Source organism: Oreochromis niloticus, unplaced genomic scaffold, assembly GCF_001858045.2.
Source record: "Oreochromis niloticus isolate F11D_XX unplaced genomic scaffold, O_niloticus_UMD_NMBU tig00002040_pilon, whole genome shotgun sequence".
Taxonomy (NCBI): domain Eukaryota; kingdom Metazoa; phylum Chordata; class Actinopteri; order Cichliformes; family Cichlidae; genus Oreochromis; species Oreochromis niloticus.
Genome location: NW_020327542.1, coordinates 1 through 18,296, shown reverse-complemented (window position 1 = coordinate 18,296; position 18,296 = coordinate 1). Strand labels below are relative to the sequence as shown.

General features: G+C 42.0%; 1 protein-coding gene and 1 long non-coding RNA gene across 2 annotated transcripts; both read right to left on the bottom strand.

The window, feature by feature from the left end:
• Window positions 1–1,357: 1,357 nt before the first annotated feature.
• On the bottom strand, window positions 1,358–3,051 carry LOC109198264 (uncharacterized). The gene is made up of 2 exons (XR_002059160.2): window positions 2,450–3,051; window positions 1,358–1,439 (listed from the first exon to the last, which is right to left on the bottom strand). It is a non-coding gene; the product is annotated as an uncharacterized LOC109198264 (long non-coding RNA).
• Window positions 3,052–16,319: 13,268 nt separating this feature from the next.
• LOC109198265 (solute carrier family 12 member 7-like) lies at window positions 16,320–17,762 on the bottom strand. The gene is made up of 2 exons (XM_019353811.2): window positions 17,609–17,762; window positions 16,320–16,562 (listed from the first exon to the last, which is right to left on the bottom strand). The coding sequence occupies exons 1-2, from the start codon at window positions 17,720–17,722 to the stop codon at window positions 16,320–16,322; spliced, it is 357 nt and encodes a 118-aa protein (XP_019209356.1). The 5' UTR covers window positions 17,723–17,762.
• Window positions 17,763–18,296: the final 534 nt, after the last annotated feature.

Genomic DNA, 18,296 nt, shown 5'->3' with positions numbered 1-18,296 from the left:
CACAACCTGGCCACAGATAAATGAAATAAGTAGACTAAATATAGCTTTTTATTCTAAAGAATGTGGTTGTTTCCTTGCAGGACACCAGGAGAGATGAGCATATCCAGCCCACATCTGCAGCAACTGTACTTAAGGGAAGTTGGGACAATGTTAAAGACTTTCTCCACGCAATTGCACTTGGATTAGCTAAATTCATGACAGGCATTCAAGCAGTAATGTCTGGACTGACAACCAAACATACCAAGCTTCTGTGGTTGAGCCAGAGACTGCACTTGTGGATGAACAATACAAACATATTATATTTATTATATCAGTAATGTAACTTGCAACAAAAAGTTATGGGAAGCTTAAACTTAGTTTCAGAATAATTAAATCTGAGACTGGTACAGTTAGCAAAGTGTGATCCACTGAACAAAGTGAGGAAGCTGATCCACTTTGACATGTCTGTTGTGAAAAGACTTTATTGGATTCCTACATCCAGGTAGGTCTGGATAGCTGCTTGTCCCTTAAAAATAATTCTTCATTTAAAACCTGCATTTTGTATACACTCAGATCTTGGTCTATTATTAAAAGTGTGATATTTAACAACAACAAATATATATTAATATTAATATTATATTTTATAATATTTTTTAAGTCTACGTAAATATCACATCATCATCAACCCGTCCCTTCATCTGGTTTTGTTGACTGTGGAGAACAGTGCACATGGAGACTCTCCTGTTTCCTGACTTCTGTCTCTGAAAACAGAGAAGAAGATTTCATGATTTGGAGGATATAGCATCAACTGAAATCATTTCCATTAATGGTGAAAAAGAACAGTAAAAGCAGTGAGTTTGTTTCTTAGACATGAGAGGACGGTCTCTCTCACCTCTTGGCTGCACTGCCTCTGTTAAATCTAACAGCAGTGTACTCAGTAACTTCCTGTTCCTGCATTTGTCTGTGAGGCTGAGCTGCTCTGATGTTGGAGTAGAGAGGATCTGCCTGGTTATTGGAGAAGTGGATGCTGGTGTACTGAAGATCATCCTGCTCCTCTGGCTGTCTCTGGTCAGGTAAACACTGTATAGGAAAAGAGATCTCAGCTACAAATGTGATCAAATGTATTTGAGTTAAAGAACAACAGCAAAGAAGGATTTGGGAGTCCACCAGGAAGTTTAAAACCACAATGTTGGTTATTTGTACAACACTGATGTGACTGTTTTCACCTGTTCTCTGTTGTTGGCTCTGTCTTCAGATTTAACAGGTTCCTTGGACATCCTCTTTTTCTGGTTGGGACAATTAATGTTGAACAAAATAATGACATTCATAAACTCATCAAACTTTATCTTGTAAACAATAATGTAACAGATCTGCTCACTGAATCCACAGGAAGACAGAGAAGAATATGACAGGCAGGAGAACAGCAGCAGTTACTCCAGCAGCTTCTAATGTTCCTGCTCCTGTGGAAACAAAGATCAAAATAAAACACTGACAGTTAAGTTAGCATTACAACAACTGAGCACAGAGTCGATTCAGGCACGACATCAAGTCAAGTTAAGCCACAACATTGTAGAATAAATGTTACTGTGCCTGGAATTTTAGATAATTGTACTCTTTGTAAAACTGTACAGGAGCTTGTTCATGCATGAATAGTCAGCAAAATAAGCTACTGTAAGACTTGAGTTCACTGAAACTCATGTAATGCTTTCCTTATTTTATGGCCTCAATTATCTGATTGTAACATAAAGTAGAGTTACTGCAGGTTAGAACAGTTAAAGCGGTGCTCTGATCACTGATGTACTGGCATATAGTTAGAGTTAGACAACTTAGATTAGTCCTTCAGCACAATGAGTTAACTGGTGCCATCCCAGCATTGAAAATTTGAGCAGTCAATGAACAAAGTTTTAGGAAGACATATCCTCCTCCAGACTCCTGCTACACCACTGCTGATGTCAGAAGTTCATGTGAGAAAAACAGAAACATTACAATTAAATTTGAAGTTAAACCAGCATCACTTCCTGAGTACAGAAAGTAACACTAAGAATGTAGAGTCATATATCATATGTCAACGACTGCTACAAAAGTACAGAACAGTACTGCTGCAGTTTCAGCAGCTTTCAGTTGTAACTTTGTCTACATGTTTAACTTCTACTATTAACCTCTGAGCTCATGCAGTGAGGAGGATACTTTGTGAAGAAAGGCCATCAGTCAAGTGTAAGTTAAAGTCAAACACTGCCAGAAGAACCCAACAATGCAGCCAAAGCTCTTCCTCAGAGCAACAGATGTTCTGTATACAGAAAAGCAACACATCAGATTTATATCACCAACAATGAAGAGGACAAAATTCTAGGATGTAAAAATGTGGAGAGTGTGATCTTTGAAGTGACCGAGCAGCTTCCAGCTGTTGGATGAGCTATCCTCCTCACTGCCATCATCATTAAATCCACATGAGCTGAATGTCATTGATTACCTGCTACAACAGTCAGCTGTAAGGTGGAGTTATGAGTCCCTCTATTGTTGTGGGCCACACAGTAATAACTCCCACTGTGCTCAGGTCTGATGTTGCTGATGGTGAAGTTGTGTCCTGATGTTCTAGAGGAGTCTTCATCCTCCTTGTACCAGGTGTAATTAGCTGCTGGGTTAGCATCACTGCTACAGGTCAGAGTCACTGAACTGCCCTCCACTATCTCAGCAGAGGGACTCACTGACACAGAGGGAAGCTCTGGAGCATCTGGAGGAGGAAACATGAACATATTTACAAACTGTGGTTGGATTTTTAGAGCAAAAAATATTTTAAATGTACAAGACTTTGTCAATGGAAAATTGTACTTAGTAGTCAGTATAAACTTTGAATGATATAAGCCTGCGATGATAGAATACTGCATGGTGACTTTTTGATGACTCGGACTGTTGTTTGTTACAAGACTTGTTCTGTGTTCTGTTATCATGCAGGGAAGGAGCAGTTCCTTCCAGCGATAAATAAGAGCTGAACAAGTAGTTTCACTCCCTACCGGGAAGAGGAGCCGCTCCCCGCTCACACACCCACACACACACACACACACACACACACATACATACATACACATCATCCACATTCCACTGTCATGAACAAACGCACTTACTGTTGTATGACCCTTGTATATAAATAAAGACCAGAGCAGAAACAGAGTGTGAGTCCTTGAGCCTCACTCTCGGGTGTGAGCGCTCTGTGACTGCCCTTGCAAGTAAAAACTGCAGCGTGTGTGTTTCTACTCTCTGATTCTCAGCTGAAGAAGTGTCTTTAGAATACATCTCTTGACAGACTTCAAACACACAGCGAGAAATGAAGCCTCATTTCCTGCTGAGGCTCCACTTATCACCAAATCAGACGCTGCTAAGTTTTTTTTCACACTTTTCATTTCTCAAACTGCAGGTGATGATAAAAAAAATATGTGAACTGGAGCTGGAAGAATAGTCCTCTCATATGTTTGACTTTCCCTTTCCAAATTTTGGAAATTCATCAAACAAGAATATGTCTGGAACGTGTTGGAAAAACTGGAATAATGTCTCTGATTGACCAATCATGATGAGAGCTGAGTCTTTATTGTTATCTTTATGGAAAATAAATAATAAGTGATTAATATACTGCATAGGTTAAGCTAAATGATGAGTGTATTTGATACATTATGTTCTTTATATTTCATGTTTAAAAAGCACAAATTATTATTCCTGACTGATGATGTTGGTAAGCTGAGTGAAATCGATATAAAGAGTAAAGGTTATATTCAATTTAATTCTATATAAATTCAATTCAATTTTATTTATACAGCAACCAAATTCCAACAACAGCTGCCTCAAGGTGCTTTATATTGTAAGGTAGACCCTGCAACCAGGTCTTCCCATTAACACCTGACCTGTCCAGAGGTTCAGTCAATGAGCTCGTCAATAACTTCAATGCTAAAATGTTAAATGTAATGGACACTATTGCTCCCATTAAGGTGAAGGTTATCTCTGGAAGGAAGAAGTCTCCATGGAGAAACTCCACACTGGTGAAAAATGAAAAAAGAGAGTGTAGGAAAGCTGAGCGCAGATGGAGAAAAACAAACCTCCAGGTTCATTATGACATCTATAAAGAGAAACTTCACAATTATAATTTACAACTGAGGAGTGCAAGGAGGTCGTACTTCTCTGACATCATCATCAAAAACAGTCATAACGCTCAGGTCTTATTCTCTACAGTTGATAGGCTAACAAACCCTCCTGTGTCAGTGGCAGCTGAACTTCATTCGACCATGGCCTGCAATGACTTTGCCAAATTCTTCACAGAAAAAATCCAAAAGATTAGACAAGCAATTAATACATCAACAGCAGATCCAGGATATGTACTGTGTCCCCTGAAAAACTGTTTAACCACCATCAAACAGTTTCACCCTATTAACAACAAAAACCTGGAGGACATCTTAGGTCAACTGAACTCCTCCTCTTGCTGTTTAGATGTCCTGCCAACAAGTTTTTTCAAAAAGGTCTCAAAGACTTTGGAGTCAGACCTGTTACAGATCGTCAACTTTTCTTTAATGTCAGGTGTGTTTCCAGAACCACTAAAAACTGCTGTAATTAAACCTATACTGAAAAAGGACAATCTTGACACGACACAAATGAACAACTACAGGCTGATCTCAAATCTCCCATTTTAAGTAAGATCATTGAAAAAGCAGTTTCTCAACAGCTCTGTCACGGTCTGTGGAGACAGGCCGTGCGGTGGTGTGTGTGGTGGACCCAGGTGCGAACACAGGTGAGGAGACGGGAGTGAATTTAAACTGAAAGCGAGCCTTTATTATGGCTGATGACATAGAGGTTAAACAAGGCAGAATCACAGTGACTAAACTAAACTATAACTAAACCGGGAAACTGATACTGTGATAAACTATGAAGACCCAGAAAACTAAGAATGCAAAGACTGGCCGTGAAAACATGGAGGTTGGGAACACAGACGACGCGACACAGACTGTGTGAAACACAGAGGCCGTTTATCAATGCCCAAGTACGCGAGTACGTACTCGCGTTCTCGGTGAGTACGTACTCGCTGAGAACGCACGGGAGTACGTACCCGCCGAGAACGCGAGCACGGACTCGCGATATGTACAATTGGAACACCTGCGTACGTGATGATGTCACAGGTCCGGAGTTTTTACTGCCGTCCCCTCTTAATTTAACTGTGAGTAACATGTTATGAAGCTTAACTGTAATCACAGCCAAACCAGTTTACTCAGGAACAAATAAAACACTGAAATAAACCAAACATTAACATTTAGAAGTGATGTAAGTGACTTATATATCATGTTTAACCTCAGTAGTGAAACCTCTATTAATAAAAATAGTGTACATGTACATACGTGTACATACCTTAATAAAAACAAGCAGGTGAGATGTTAGAACGCTTTTATTTCTATTCTAGTGGACACTCAATACTATAGACAGCTAAGACCGTGAGCGGGGGGGGGTTGAGAACGATGTGCCGGGAGTCCGCTGTTGAGTTTTGGACGAAATGCATTCTGGGATATTTAGCTGTACCAAGTCCACACCGATGCATGCTCGATAAAACGGGCAGGACTTTTTCGCGTTCTCGGCTTGATGCGTACTTCGAATTGGAACAGTACTTGGTCTCCGACTGATGACGTACACGAGTACACGAGAACGCACAAGTACGCATATTGAGAAACGCCCATGGAATCGATTAGACACTTCCGGAGTACTTCCGGTAAGGTCAAAAGGTCAAGGCTGGTGTCATCAATCAAACTCGCATTCTTCAGTGACACAAGCAGGGTACCTTCTTTTTTTTAATCAGGCAGCTGCTGTGACATTTCAGCTGTACCTCGGTACCATCCTGTTGGTGCTGTGATGTGATCAGCTGCACCTGGAGATCTGCATACATGAGGAAACAACACAAATTCAGATTATCTTCTTAAAATATGTGCAAACTGTACCTGGAAGCAAATAATGAATTCAAATAAAATGTTACCTGTGACAGTCAAAGTGACTCCAGGTGAACCAGTATAGCTCCCTCCTAATGGTTTGTTATGAATCTGAACTTGTACACAGCTGAGTCGCTCTCTCAGCTCTGTGATTCTCAGAGTGCAGTCCTTCTGATTAGAACCATACTCCACTCGTCCTGTGTAGTCTGAGTCTGATTTCAGATCCACAGGTTCACAATTAGTTATTTTAGTAAACCACAATTTCTTTTGAACTTTAGTAGTGATATTGTATCCTGGATGGGTATGTGTATCTGCATTTTATCTCCACAGCTGATCCTTTCACAGCCATCCTGACTCTGTACCACTGTAACACAGAGCACATCAGAAACCACAATCACTGTTAAAACTTTCAGTTAACAATGAGTTCAAAGACAAAGAGAATAATTGGACAAAACTCAAACTCATCAATGACAAAATCACTGATTATATTCATTAAAATAAATAGTTATGATATAAATTTTGTTGTTTTATTATTTCTAGATATTTTTTTTTAATCATTTCTGAATGTTTCAGCTCGGTGTCATGATGTCACTGACTCTCTGGTCATTTCAGCCTCATCCACCTGTCCTGCCAATCAGAGGACTCCATCGTCTCCTCCTTCCTGCTCACCTGTTTACATTCACCTCATTAGTTCCTCTGTATAAACACTACAGTCAGTCTTTGCATGTTTATTTAGTTGCAATAACCTTCTTTCTCATTATCTTTTCTAACAAGTTTTCCTGTTTGTTTGTGTCTTTTTTTGTTTTGTATCTTGTTTTATGAACTTTTAGTAAAACTATTTCCCAACTTCCTGTCTCTCCATCACACATTTATGTTGTGTGAAATTTTGGTCCACTTAGTTTGGTCATCCTTGTTTTGTTTAACTCCTTGTCTTTGAAGAAGATAACAATGAGAATAAACTCACATACTCACTTTTTAAGGTTGTTTTTAAACCTGTATATCACTAAAACATATGTTTAAAACAACAAACACAAAGCAATATGGCAGATGGCACAAGCATAACAGTGAAGCACTGTCTGTGGATCTTTATGTCCAGTACTGCCTCGACTTTTTCTTGGTGAGGCTGAACTCCTTGAGCTGAGAGTTTGTCTCCCCAAAACACAGTTTCTTGCACTGCAAACCAACATTTGCTCTTGTTGAGCTTAAGTCCATATTTGTGAACCTGCTCAAATACCCTGATCAGTCTCTCCTCATTTGTTCTTGCATTTACAGCCCCAGATAATTATGTCATCCACATGAACTCTGACACCTTTGAGTCCTTCTATTAAATGTTCCATTGGTAGTCTCAGGAAACAGTATCTGCCCAACCTTGAATTGAAGGTGCAGTGTTTGTGGCCCACACAATGTGCTTACACATGGCCCACATACCGCCAAGAATGACGGCCCTTTGAAGGCCCAGATCTGGTTTGCCAAAGGTGGCCCACACATGGGCCAGCACAAGGCCAGTTGCAGACACACTGGTGGTCCTATGCAGGCCCATGTGTGGATTACATCTGTCATCCTTTGGGCCACGTGTAAGTTGTGTGCAGCCATGGGCCAGTTGCTGACATACTGCTAGCCCTGTGCTGGCCCAGAACAGTTTCAGTTCTGGCCCCAGATGTCAGCCTAATGTGTACCTTAATTAAGCCATGTAATAACAACATGTGCACAATAGTGCAAAAGTAACATGCCGAAACTCAGTTCGGACAGTGAATGGACTCATTCGTATATAGCATTTTTTAACTCTCCCAGTGCTCTACACAACACACTCACCCAACCACACACTTCTGCTTAACGGAGTGCTTCCTAACTACATTTATACACATTCACAACATGCAGACTGGAGAAGCCAGGGATCGAACCACTAACCTTCCGAACAATAGGTGACCTGCTCTACTGCCTGAGCTACAGCCACCCATTGGCAAAGATGAGTAAACCCTCACTAGGTTTTGGATAAAGTGTAAACTCACAAACCTGTCAAACCTGCATTTGAAACATTGGCTACCATAGCAGTATAGTATTGCAACAAGGCATTTGGGTCTTCTAACTAAAATAGGAACATAAATAGTGCCTCATTGCCAGACCTGGCCCACATCTGGTTGACATACACTCTGCCGTGACAGTAGTCAGTCAGAAGTGCCAGTTTGATGCTGGATCCAGGCCAGACCTGTTTTCTATGAGCCTGGGCCACATAAACCAAACCACAATCGAGCCAGATGTGGCATGCCATCACGTAGACAGTGCCATATATGCCTGGCCCATATCTGGATGACATACGTCTTATCATGCCAGAAGTCAGCCAGCAGTGCTGGCTTGATACCAGATCCGGGCCAGACCTGCTTGCTATGTGGGCAATAGCTTGAAGTCCAGCAATTCTAATCATTAATGCTACCTTTCTCGCACTGTCTTGGTTTCAAATCGTACAGCTGGACTCATTGCTTGAAGGCACCCCAATTGCTGTTGACGTTTCCCGTCAACTTCAAACTGTCTGGCAGTTTGATAGAACTGATATCGTGTCAATGCGCCTTTGTTTAGACTTTTATTACTGGTACCGTGTTGTGTTTATCTCCTTATCTTTGAAGAATGATTTTTTCAATCTCTGCTACAAGCTGTCATTAAGACTTGTTGGCTAGCAGATAAAACAGTGCCACACAGCCGATTCTCATTGTTGTACATGTTATTTTTTCCCTACCTCTCTCTACCTATTTCCAACACATCATTTACACCTTTAGTCTCCACACAAATATTTAGACACTTTTTTATGTGGCGTGGAATTACAACAATTTTACCACAATAACAGATCTGATCATCACATTTCCTATTGGTGTAAAAAAAACCCCCAAAAAACGTTATACCACTCCGGGTCAGGAGGGGCGATATAGCACGGACCGGCTGGATGACTACGCCGGATGGAAGCATAACCGGAAGCGTGGCAGGGACTTTCCCTTTGACCTTCATCCTGCTCCATGATCAGCTGTTAAAACTTTCCTCAATATTGCTGTAATGTAACAACGTTAGTTTTTTAAGATCAGACAGGTCCCAAAACATTCCTTACACGCAGTCACTGAATTAGCATCTGTGGCACAAATAAGCTTCAGGGACTGACTTGTTTTTTTAGAACTGACCTTTGACACTTGGATGTTGGCTTAATTTTTACACAAAGAGAAATTTGACCCTAATAATAAAAAACATGATACTGTGGTGAATACTTACCTCAACTTTGATGGGTTTTTTCACAGCTATTTATTTAGAAAAAAAAAGTAAACATGTTACAAGGACACAATGTACATTGCAGAGTACATGAATGGGAATTCCTCCTCTCTATACGTACGTCTCTATACCCCTCCCTAACAAATGCTAAGTCATCATCTCCATATTGTGTGTCCCACTTTTCGAGTTTCATTGAAGTGTGCCCAAGTGCACAAGATGTAAAACAATGTAATAGTTTTAAGCCCCCGTCCCCGGTCTAACAAGATGCCATTCATTTAAGAGACTAATAATTTTTTGATTTTAAATTGTGCTAACTTCAACGCAGTAACATTAAAAATAAAACATAGCAGAACTCATTTTTGTTGGACACAAGAACAACTCAAGCATATTTTTCGGGAGCCGGAACTAGCGCTTACAAGTTTGCCGTGCCCCTGGGGACCAGTGCGAGGTTGTGCTGCAGATCCTGGCATGGAGGGTCCGGACACTCCCACAGCGCAGACTTTGCTATCCGCACAGAGCGTTTCTGGTGTGGCTTATGCAAAAGAGACAAAACAGCTCCTGGTAAGCATGTCTGTTGTAGCCTGCCCTTTGTAAATGTCTCTTTGATTATTTAAACAGTGTTTAAATTGTGACTCGTTTGTTATCCAAAAACATTTTATCTATGTTACTGATTTAAAATATACAGATATACATTTTTCAAGTTTTTAGCTTAAACAGACTCTTGAGCAAATTCCGTAATGGCATAACCAGTGTGCACCCTAATGTACATCTTTTAAGTGTATGTTAATCAGTACATGAAGCGTACCTCTGAAAAGAGTCCATCATTTGTGAATTTACTGATTTGTTTTTTTAACCACAGTTTTCACAAACTGCGGATGATGAAATCCTCTGTATTGTAGAAAATGTCTTTAAACTATCACTGTTCCTACTTATTGAGTTCCCTAGCTACTGCTTTACTATGTGAATAAACAATTTGTCACCAATATCACCACAAGCTTCACACATGGCTTGAAGGAGGGAGACATGCTCATGGGGATGGCGATCATACACCTTCCACCTCCATGTAGAGAAGAATCCCTCAATTGGGTTGAGGAAAGGGGAATATGGTGGAAGATAGAGGGTCATGAAGCGAGGATGTGTTTGAAACCATTCCTGAACCAGCTGTGCATGGTGGAAGCTGACATTGTCCCACACTCCTCACTCCTCCCCACCCCCAACAACAGCATCCAATACACACTCAACACAAGGCTCCAGCCTGTCTCTCTCAACCACCCAGGTTAGGAGGGAACTGAGGAGGATTAAAGCCAAGAAGGCAGCGGGTCCAGATGGCATCAGCTCGAGGGTCGTCAGGTCCTGCGTGGACCAACTGTGTGGTGTGATGGAGCACCTCTTCAACCTGAGCTTGAGGCTGGGAAGAGTCCCACAGCTCTGGAAAACCCCCTGTGTTGTACCAGTGCCAAAGACTTCACGCCCCAAGGACCTCAACAGCTACAGGCTGGTGGCTCTGACATCCCACCTGATGAAGACCCTGGAGCGGTTGGTCCTGGCTCAGCTTCGGCACCTTGTGAGCTCATCACTGGACCCACTTCAGTTTGCCTACCAGCCTGGCACTGGAGCGGATGATGCCATCATTCACCTCCTACATCGTTCCCTCGCGCACCTGGAGACCGCTGGGAGCACTGTGAGAATCATGTTCTTTGATTTCTCCAGTGCCTTCAACACTATTCTTCCCTCGGTTCTGAAGGACAAGCTGGAGAACTCTTGAGTGGACCATCGCCTCACTACCTGGATTTTGGACTACCTCATCGACCGACCACAGTATGTGAGGACTCAGGGCTGTGTGTCGGACAGGGTCGTCTGCAGTACGGGGGCCCCACAGGGAACAGTTCTGGCTCCGTTCCTCTTCACCATCTACACTGCAGACTTCTCCCACAACTCCACCCAGTGCTTCCTGCAGAAGTTCTGATGACTCTGCAATAGTCGGCCTCATCACTGATGGGGACGACAAGGAGTACAGAGGACTGACTCAGGACTTTGTGGACTGGTGCCAGCTGAACTACCTCCAGATCAATGCCAGTAAAACCAAGGAGCTGGTGGTAGACTTCCACAGGCACAAACATCCTCCACTGCAACCACTGAACATCCAAGGTATGGACATTGAGGCTGTGGACAGCTACAGGTACCTTGGTGTTCATCTGAACAACAAACTGGACTGGACTCATAACTCAGACGCCCTCTACAGGAAAGGGCAGAGCAGGCTGTACCTGCTGCGGAGACTCAGGTCGTTTGGAGTGGAGGGCCCACTCCTGAAGACCTTCTATGACTCTGTGGTGGCCTCAGCCATCTTCTATGGTGTGGTCTGCTGGGGCGGCAGCATCTCTGCTGGGGACAGGAAGAGACTGAACAGGCTGATCCGCAGGGCCAGCTCTGTTCTAGGATGCCCTCTGGACCCAGTGGAGGTGGTGAGTGACAGGAGAATGGTGGCTAAGCTGTCATCCCTGTTGGACAACATCTCCCACCCCATGCAGGAGACTGTGACAGCACTGAGCAGCTCCTTCAGTGGCTGCGGCACCCACGGTGTGGGACGGAGAGATTTTGCAGGTCTTTCCTCCCCACTGCTGTCAGACTCTACAATAAAGACTAACTGATCAAACACACACATCCACAAATGTGCAATAAGACTAATGTGCAATAATCTTTTCTGGCATCGTTGTATTTTTACTCAGTTGTATATAGCATTTGTATTCTATTCTTATCTTATTGTATATTTTATTCTATTTTATTCTACTGTATATAGTATTATATTCTATTCTGTACAGTTGTGTACTGTATTCATTCTTATTTTATTCTAATTTTTGCTTCATAACTTTTGCACTGTCCACTTCCTGCTGTGACAAAACAAATTTCCCACGTGTGGGACTAATAAAGGTTATCTTATCTTACAACAACATAGACAATGTCTTCTCCCTGACAGGTGTTGTGGAAGTTTTCCCACTTAAATAAAGCCTGCAGATGAGCGGTAGCTAACATTCTTTAATCAAAACACACAGAACAGAAAACCAAGCTTGTGGAGAGCCTGCATGACCACGGGGGAGGTCAGCAGAGTCTCACTGAGCCTAGCATGGCTCTCAGTTAAATACCTTCCACAGGAACAAAAGGCAGTACCCAGCTGTTTCACACCTTAAGGTTCACACTCCCTTGCTACCTCCCAGAGTCCTCGAAGAGACAAAAGACTCTTCCTGTGGAGTGGTCTGCTTCCCCCAACTTCCTTCTTACAGTATGGGTGTCAGACATGTTAAAATCAGTGGCACCAAGGCATTATACAATAAAATAATGTGATTAGTACATAAGTAAAAGAAATTCCATTACACAGGCCTGCTCCAGTTCATTTAAAAAAAACAAACAAACAAACAAAAAAAAAAAAAACACTATCAGGTGTTCAGTGTTGTATGACCCTAGAACTGGTGTACAGCCTACCACACCATCTTCAGATATAGCTGCACACATTGAGATGTTTCCCCCACGTTGTCCAGGGACTTGGATGGTAGCCCTTTGTCCAATAAGGTTACATCCTCTGCGTGTAGTTTTTGCCAGATTGAAACCTGCCTCATCAACAAAATATACGTGTGATGATTCACAGCAGCGTCCAGCTCCATCACCCTCTACAATGATAATTTAGTTAATTTTTTTTTAAACTACTAATAGTTGTCAGTACTGTTACAGTAATTGCATGCTAGTTTAGTATTGTACCTGAATATATTCTGAACGCAGTTGTTTCACTCGGACATTGTTCCTCTCAAAAGGAACCAAGTAAATTTGTTTCATGGAAACCTGGTGCTTCTTCAAAAGCCGGGACATCGTTGGAAGGCTAATTGATGGCACATTGGCAAAGGTGTCATTGCTGTTCTCAATAGCCTGTTTGATTTCAGACAGCCGTATGTCATTCCTTGCCCTGACCATTTCCTCCACAGCCAACTCCTGCTGGTCAGTCAAAACACGTGGGCGACCACCACCAGGTTGTCTCCTGTTAATTCTGAGGATAATCATATACTGTCAATATTGAAGTATTACAAATTACATTACTGTAAACTGACAATTACATGTTGTTCATCTATACAATAGAGTACTATATTTTAGAAGTGAAGTTGCTATAGCAGACATACCGGTTTTCTTGGTGAAAAGTTCTGATGATAGAGCTGACAGTTGACCTTTGTAAATTAGGCTGTACCAACCTGGCAGCCTCAGCCATGGTAAAGCCTCTGTTAACCATATGATCAAGAATGATGGCCCGGACTTCATTAGAGATGATGGTGCGTTGTCTTCTGCCTACACTTCTCTGAAGACCACCTCTCTGTCGAGGAGGAGCACCACCTCTTTCTCTTTGTCTGTGCCCACCTCTCTGTCGAGGAGCAGCACCACCACCACCACCTCTCCGATGAAGGCTTCCTCTCCCTACGAGTCTATCCTGCTCCATATTTGAACAGTGCAAAGTCTCAAACACAGTTCTACTTATATGGTAACTAATTGTGATCATCAGGGGGAAACAATTAGCAATTAGTATTTCTGGATTGAAAGCTCTTGCAGCAATGTGTAACTTACAAATGACCAGACAACAATCAGTCAAGTTGGAAATCCATGGACATAATGAATGATTCATTGATTAAACATTAAGATCAGCTGAATGAAGTGACAGACAAATGTATTAAACTGACCAATAAGAGATGCAAATCCAAAATTTTATAGTGATAACATTATGAAAGGCAGTAACTGTGAACGAAACATTTATTTAGATGAAACACTTATTTTGTGTAGTGTCAAGGATATTTTGTCATTATGTGTATTGTACTAACACAATTGAAAATATGCTGAAATGTTTGAAAAAGGTGCACTTTTGATGATCTGTTGTGATATAAGTAATAAGAGTTTTGGAAATGTACCAATTGCTTGTGAAAACTGCGCCAAACCAATAGAAAAAAACTGTAAGATTAAAGTTTTCCATCACATTTTAAGTCAATATTGTCATTTCAGAATAAACTTTGTCAAACTTAATTCAAACCTAAATCAAGAGGTGGTTTCTCACCCTTGGTCTCAGACTCTCGGGGCTCCACTGCATGTCAGAAAAGATGTTATACCTTTTCCTTTCAGCACACTGATCTGACAAGTTCAGCTGATGTTTCATCAGAAAGAGTCTTTCTACAATAAAAACCTCCAGGAAGTATCAGATCAGTATTTAAAATCAGCTTAACATCATGGAAGCAGTAAAGCAGAGGGAATGAGAATGAATGGCACGTGACAAGAGAGGAGATGCTTCATCTGTAAACTATTACAGCCAACAAGGCAGCTTAACACAGCACTGCTTTTCAAATGAAGTGAAAGGCTTTCCAAGAAGGTCAAAGTTCATTCATTACTGAATCATTAAATACTACACATTAATCAGAATCAAAATACTTTATTAATCCCTAAGAAAATTTGTCATGCAGCCACTTTAAAGTTACTTACACTGGAAACAACATCAGCAAGCAGAGATATAAGACTGTGTGTAACTGTAAAATAAAATTACTGATTTATGCGCAATAAAATATAATATAGGGGTGGCTGTAGCTCAGGTGGCAGAGCAGGTCAGCCACTAATCAGAAGGTCGGTGGTTCGATCCCAGGCTGCCTCCTGGCTGCATGCCAAATATCCTCGGCAAGATACTAACCCCACGTTTGCCTACTGGTGGTGGTCAGAGGGCCCGGTGGCGCCAGTGTCCGGCAGCCTCGCCTCTGTCAGTGCGCCCAGGGCAGCTGTGGCTACAATGTAGCTTGCCATTGCCAGTGTGTGAATGACTGAATGTAGTGTAAAGCGCTTTGGGGTCCTTAGGGACTGAGTAAAGCGCTATACAAATGCAGGTCATTTACCATTTAAAATAATATAAATCACACACCAAAGTACACACAGGACGTTTTATTAGTAAATTACAATGCAGACACATGCGCTGCCAAGGACATTTCAAAAATAATGCAGACATTTCATCATGTTTCATTTAAACAAGTTAAGAATCAAGCAGTGAATTGAGAAAACATTTGTTCTGTTTATAACAATTACAAAATGTATGATTGAACACCGATGATGCACTTTACTGCACATAGAAATGATCCTAGCTGTAGAAAAACACATCCTTTTAATTTGACAAACACTTGATGCTATAAATGTGTTTGCAGTGACTGACTCGCCTGAGTTTGTTCCGGAAGCCACAGGTTAAAAGGTTAAATGAGGTTTATCGTCTCACACAGCATGCTCTTTGGAAACGGTTTCAGCGCAGCAGTTTGAGAAAATGTTTACGTGTTGCTTCCCTTTGCCTTGATGGAGTCGCAGCACAGATGATGACAGGGAAGTGTTGCTGTGGGTGAAGACTCAGAGCAAGGGTTTCCCTGTGTGCAGCGTGTAGAGGTCTGTCTGTTGTGGATGTTAAAGACTAAAGCCTCACCGGCTCTTTAATCAGGCTGCCATATTGGAAGCATTGTTTCTACTTCTTCTGCTTTGAGGGATTAATAAAAGCAATACACACACACGCACACACACACACGCACACGCTCGCTCGCTTTATTATTAATGAAAAACAGAGAAAAAGAAAAACCTTCCATCATTCTGATGGATTTCCACTTTGCCTCTTAGTTATCTTTAAGCAGGTTTCACCCGAAGAGCATTTAACCAGCTCCACCAAGCAAACATGGCTCATTAGCATTATATAAACAAACACTACGATTCATATATCTTATATTTTCTTAAATCAGCAGGAATAATGTTTGTTTGTTTGAAACAATGACTTCGCCTAAACTTGACCTTTAAATCAAGCTGAGCTTGATGTGTCCCGTGTTGAGTGGTTGAGTTTAGATTGACTAAGGCTTTGTGATGCCATGAAAAGAACTAAAGAGGGCATCTTTTTAGATTTAGACCATGAAACAGTGTTTCTGATGTTTGGTGGCGTGCGTTTCACTTGATTGAACCCTGCATTATGTTTAAACATCTCTAATTTTCCCCTCTGATCCTGCAGGGCATCATCCTGGGCTGCACCCTGCTCCCCATACGGGTCTTCCTGGCGTGGATCTTGTTAATCTCTGCTTGGATCGTCGCTGTGCTGCGATTGGCCGGCCTGTCTCAGGAGGAACGCTCCAAACCCTTATCAGGCTGGCGGCGCTGGCTGTTCCACTGATCCTGTGGCTGCTGGGCCGTGCAGTGTTCTTCTGCGTGGGCTTCCATTGGGTTAAGGTGAAAGGTCGTAAGGCGGACGTGAAGGAGGCGCAGATCCTGGTAGTGGCGCCCCACAGCAGCTTCTTGGACATGGTGATCATGTTTCCAGCCGGGGTGCCGGCAGTTGTGTCGCGGTCGGAGAACATAAACCTGCCGGTCATAGGAGGTGAAGAGAGAGAGAGGGAGAGTGAGAGAGAGGGAATTTGTTTACTTTGCCATTGTTTATACACCTGGAAGCACCTGTTGGATCGCTAAAGAGTTTTTTTTTTCCTTTTTAAAGTATCCTGATGGAGCTGTTGTGTTTCTTTGTTTTGCTGACTGAGACAGTTCACATTTTACAGGCTGAGCTATCACTTTAGTCATTTATATCACACCTTAGGCCAGTGGTTCCCAAACTTGTTTTGCTGGGCCCCCTTTGTTTTACAAGAAAAATGTTCACGCCCCCCTCTCGCGCGCGCACACACACGCACGCACGAACACATCCTCCAACCACACACACCCATATTTTGCTCCACTGCAGTTTATTTCACACCTCAAACATTTAGTAAACAATTAAGCAAATACATGTAATCTGCAATAAATTACAGGTAGTAATAAAATACACTACTAACTCTTTTACGCTACGTCCGCACCTACACGGGTATTTTTGAAAACGCAGCTGTTTCTGTGCATTTGGGCTTTTCGTCCAAACGTAAACAGCCACGTTATTGTTTACATGAGATGAATTGCTTTTCATGTTTAAAGAATTCAATCCACCAGAGGCCTCAACACAAAACTCTGGTGTACTGTGAAGTGCAGAGAGACACCTCCTGCTCATAGGCTTAATCATCACAGTAGAATCTCTTTAGTCAAGAGACTAGAAGCATTAACTGTTTATTTTATATGTAAAAATCTGTGATTCAACCCCAACATGAATTCGATCTTAAAGGCTGTAAAAAATTATGCATCTACAGGTTTCAGCTGGTGAACCAGTGCAGCCATAAAAGGTGAATATTTCAGTCAAAGTGCAAGTGGTCAGACCCGGTAATGTAATTGAAGCAGTGCTTAAAAGGATGACCTTAAAGGGAGATCAGCTGGATTTAAATCAGTATAGCTTTTTTTCTCTCTTTCTTTCCTTCTTTCTTGGAAGATCATTTCAGCAAACTTAAAGCTACTTAAGAAGAAATGAGGGAGACGTTCTGGGTTTTTGTGCGTACCATCTCCACTACTTCCACCTCAGCATCGATGCGTAGCTGATAGGTGAAGGTTAACAAATCCTTCTTCATCTGGATGGAATTATCCTCCATCTGGGCCACTGTGAAGATTCGCATTAAACACTTGCGCCACACCTGGGCAGAGACAGAGCAGAGGGTTCAGCGGAAACTTTAAAGGCTTTGTTAGAGTTTAAGATCAACACTTGTTTTCTTGCCTTGTGTTGTCGCAGGAGTCTGGAGCAGATTCTATCTGGACCTGCTGCCTTCCTTTCCTTTGTCCTCTTGGGCTGTCGATGTGGGGCTGGGCTGGGCTGGGCGGGGTGAGGGATCCCCCCGCCCCCGCCCCCACCAGGTGGGATGGTGGGGGGCAGAAATGAAAATCCATGTGAGAGATTATCTAAAGTTTGTTTGGAGTGGGGTGGGGTGAGGGATGGGGCTGACTCTGGTCTTGGTCTCTTTAAAGAGATGCATAGTCCTGTAAGAGATCAGGATGTTTGCTCAGCCGTGACACTGATGAGTGACGAGCAGCAGTTTAATGGAAAGGCAGATTATATGGTAATAACAAAATTTTAAGAAATTAGTCAAAATGAAAGGTTGTAACTTAAGCCTGTAAGCACACAAAATGTATTTCTTAACCTTTTTTGGTACTTTTTGATTTATTTGCAACATATTAAAAAAAAAAAAAAAAAAA

Coding starts and splice junctions, on each gene's coding strand:
- LOC109198265 (XM_019353811.2), bottom strand. CDS start 17,722: ATGCGAATCTTCACAGTGGCCCAGATGGAGGATAATTCCATCCAGATG. Junction 16,563..17,608: donor AGGTGGAAGTAGTGGAGATG/GTACGCACAAAA, acceptor TATGACCGGCAG/GTTTATGTTCTCCGACCGCG.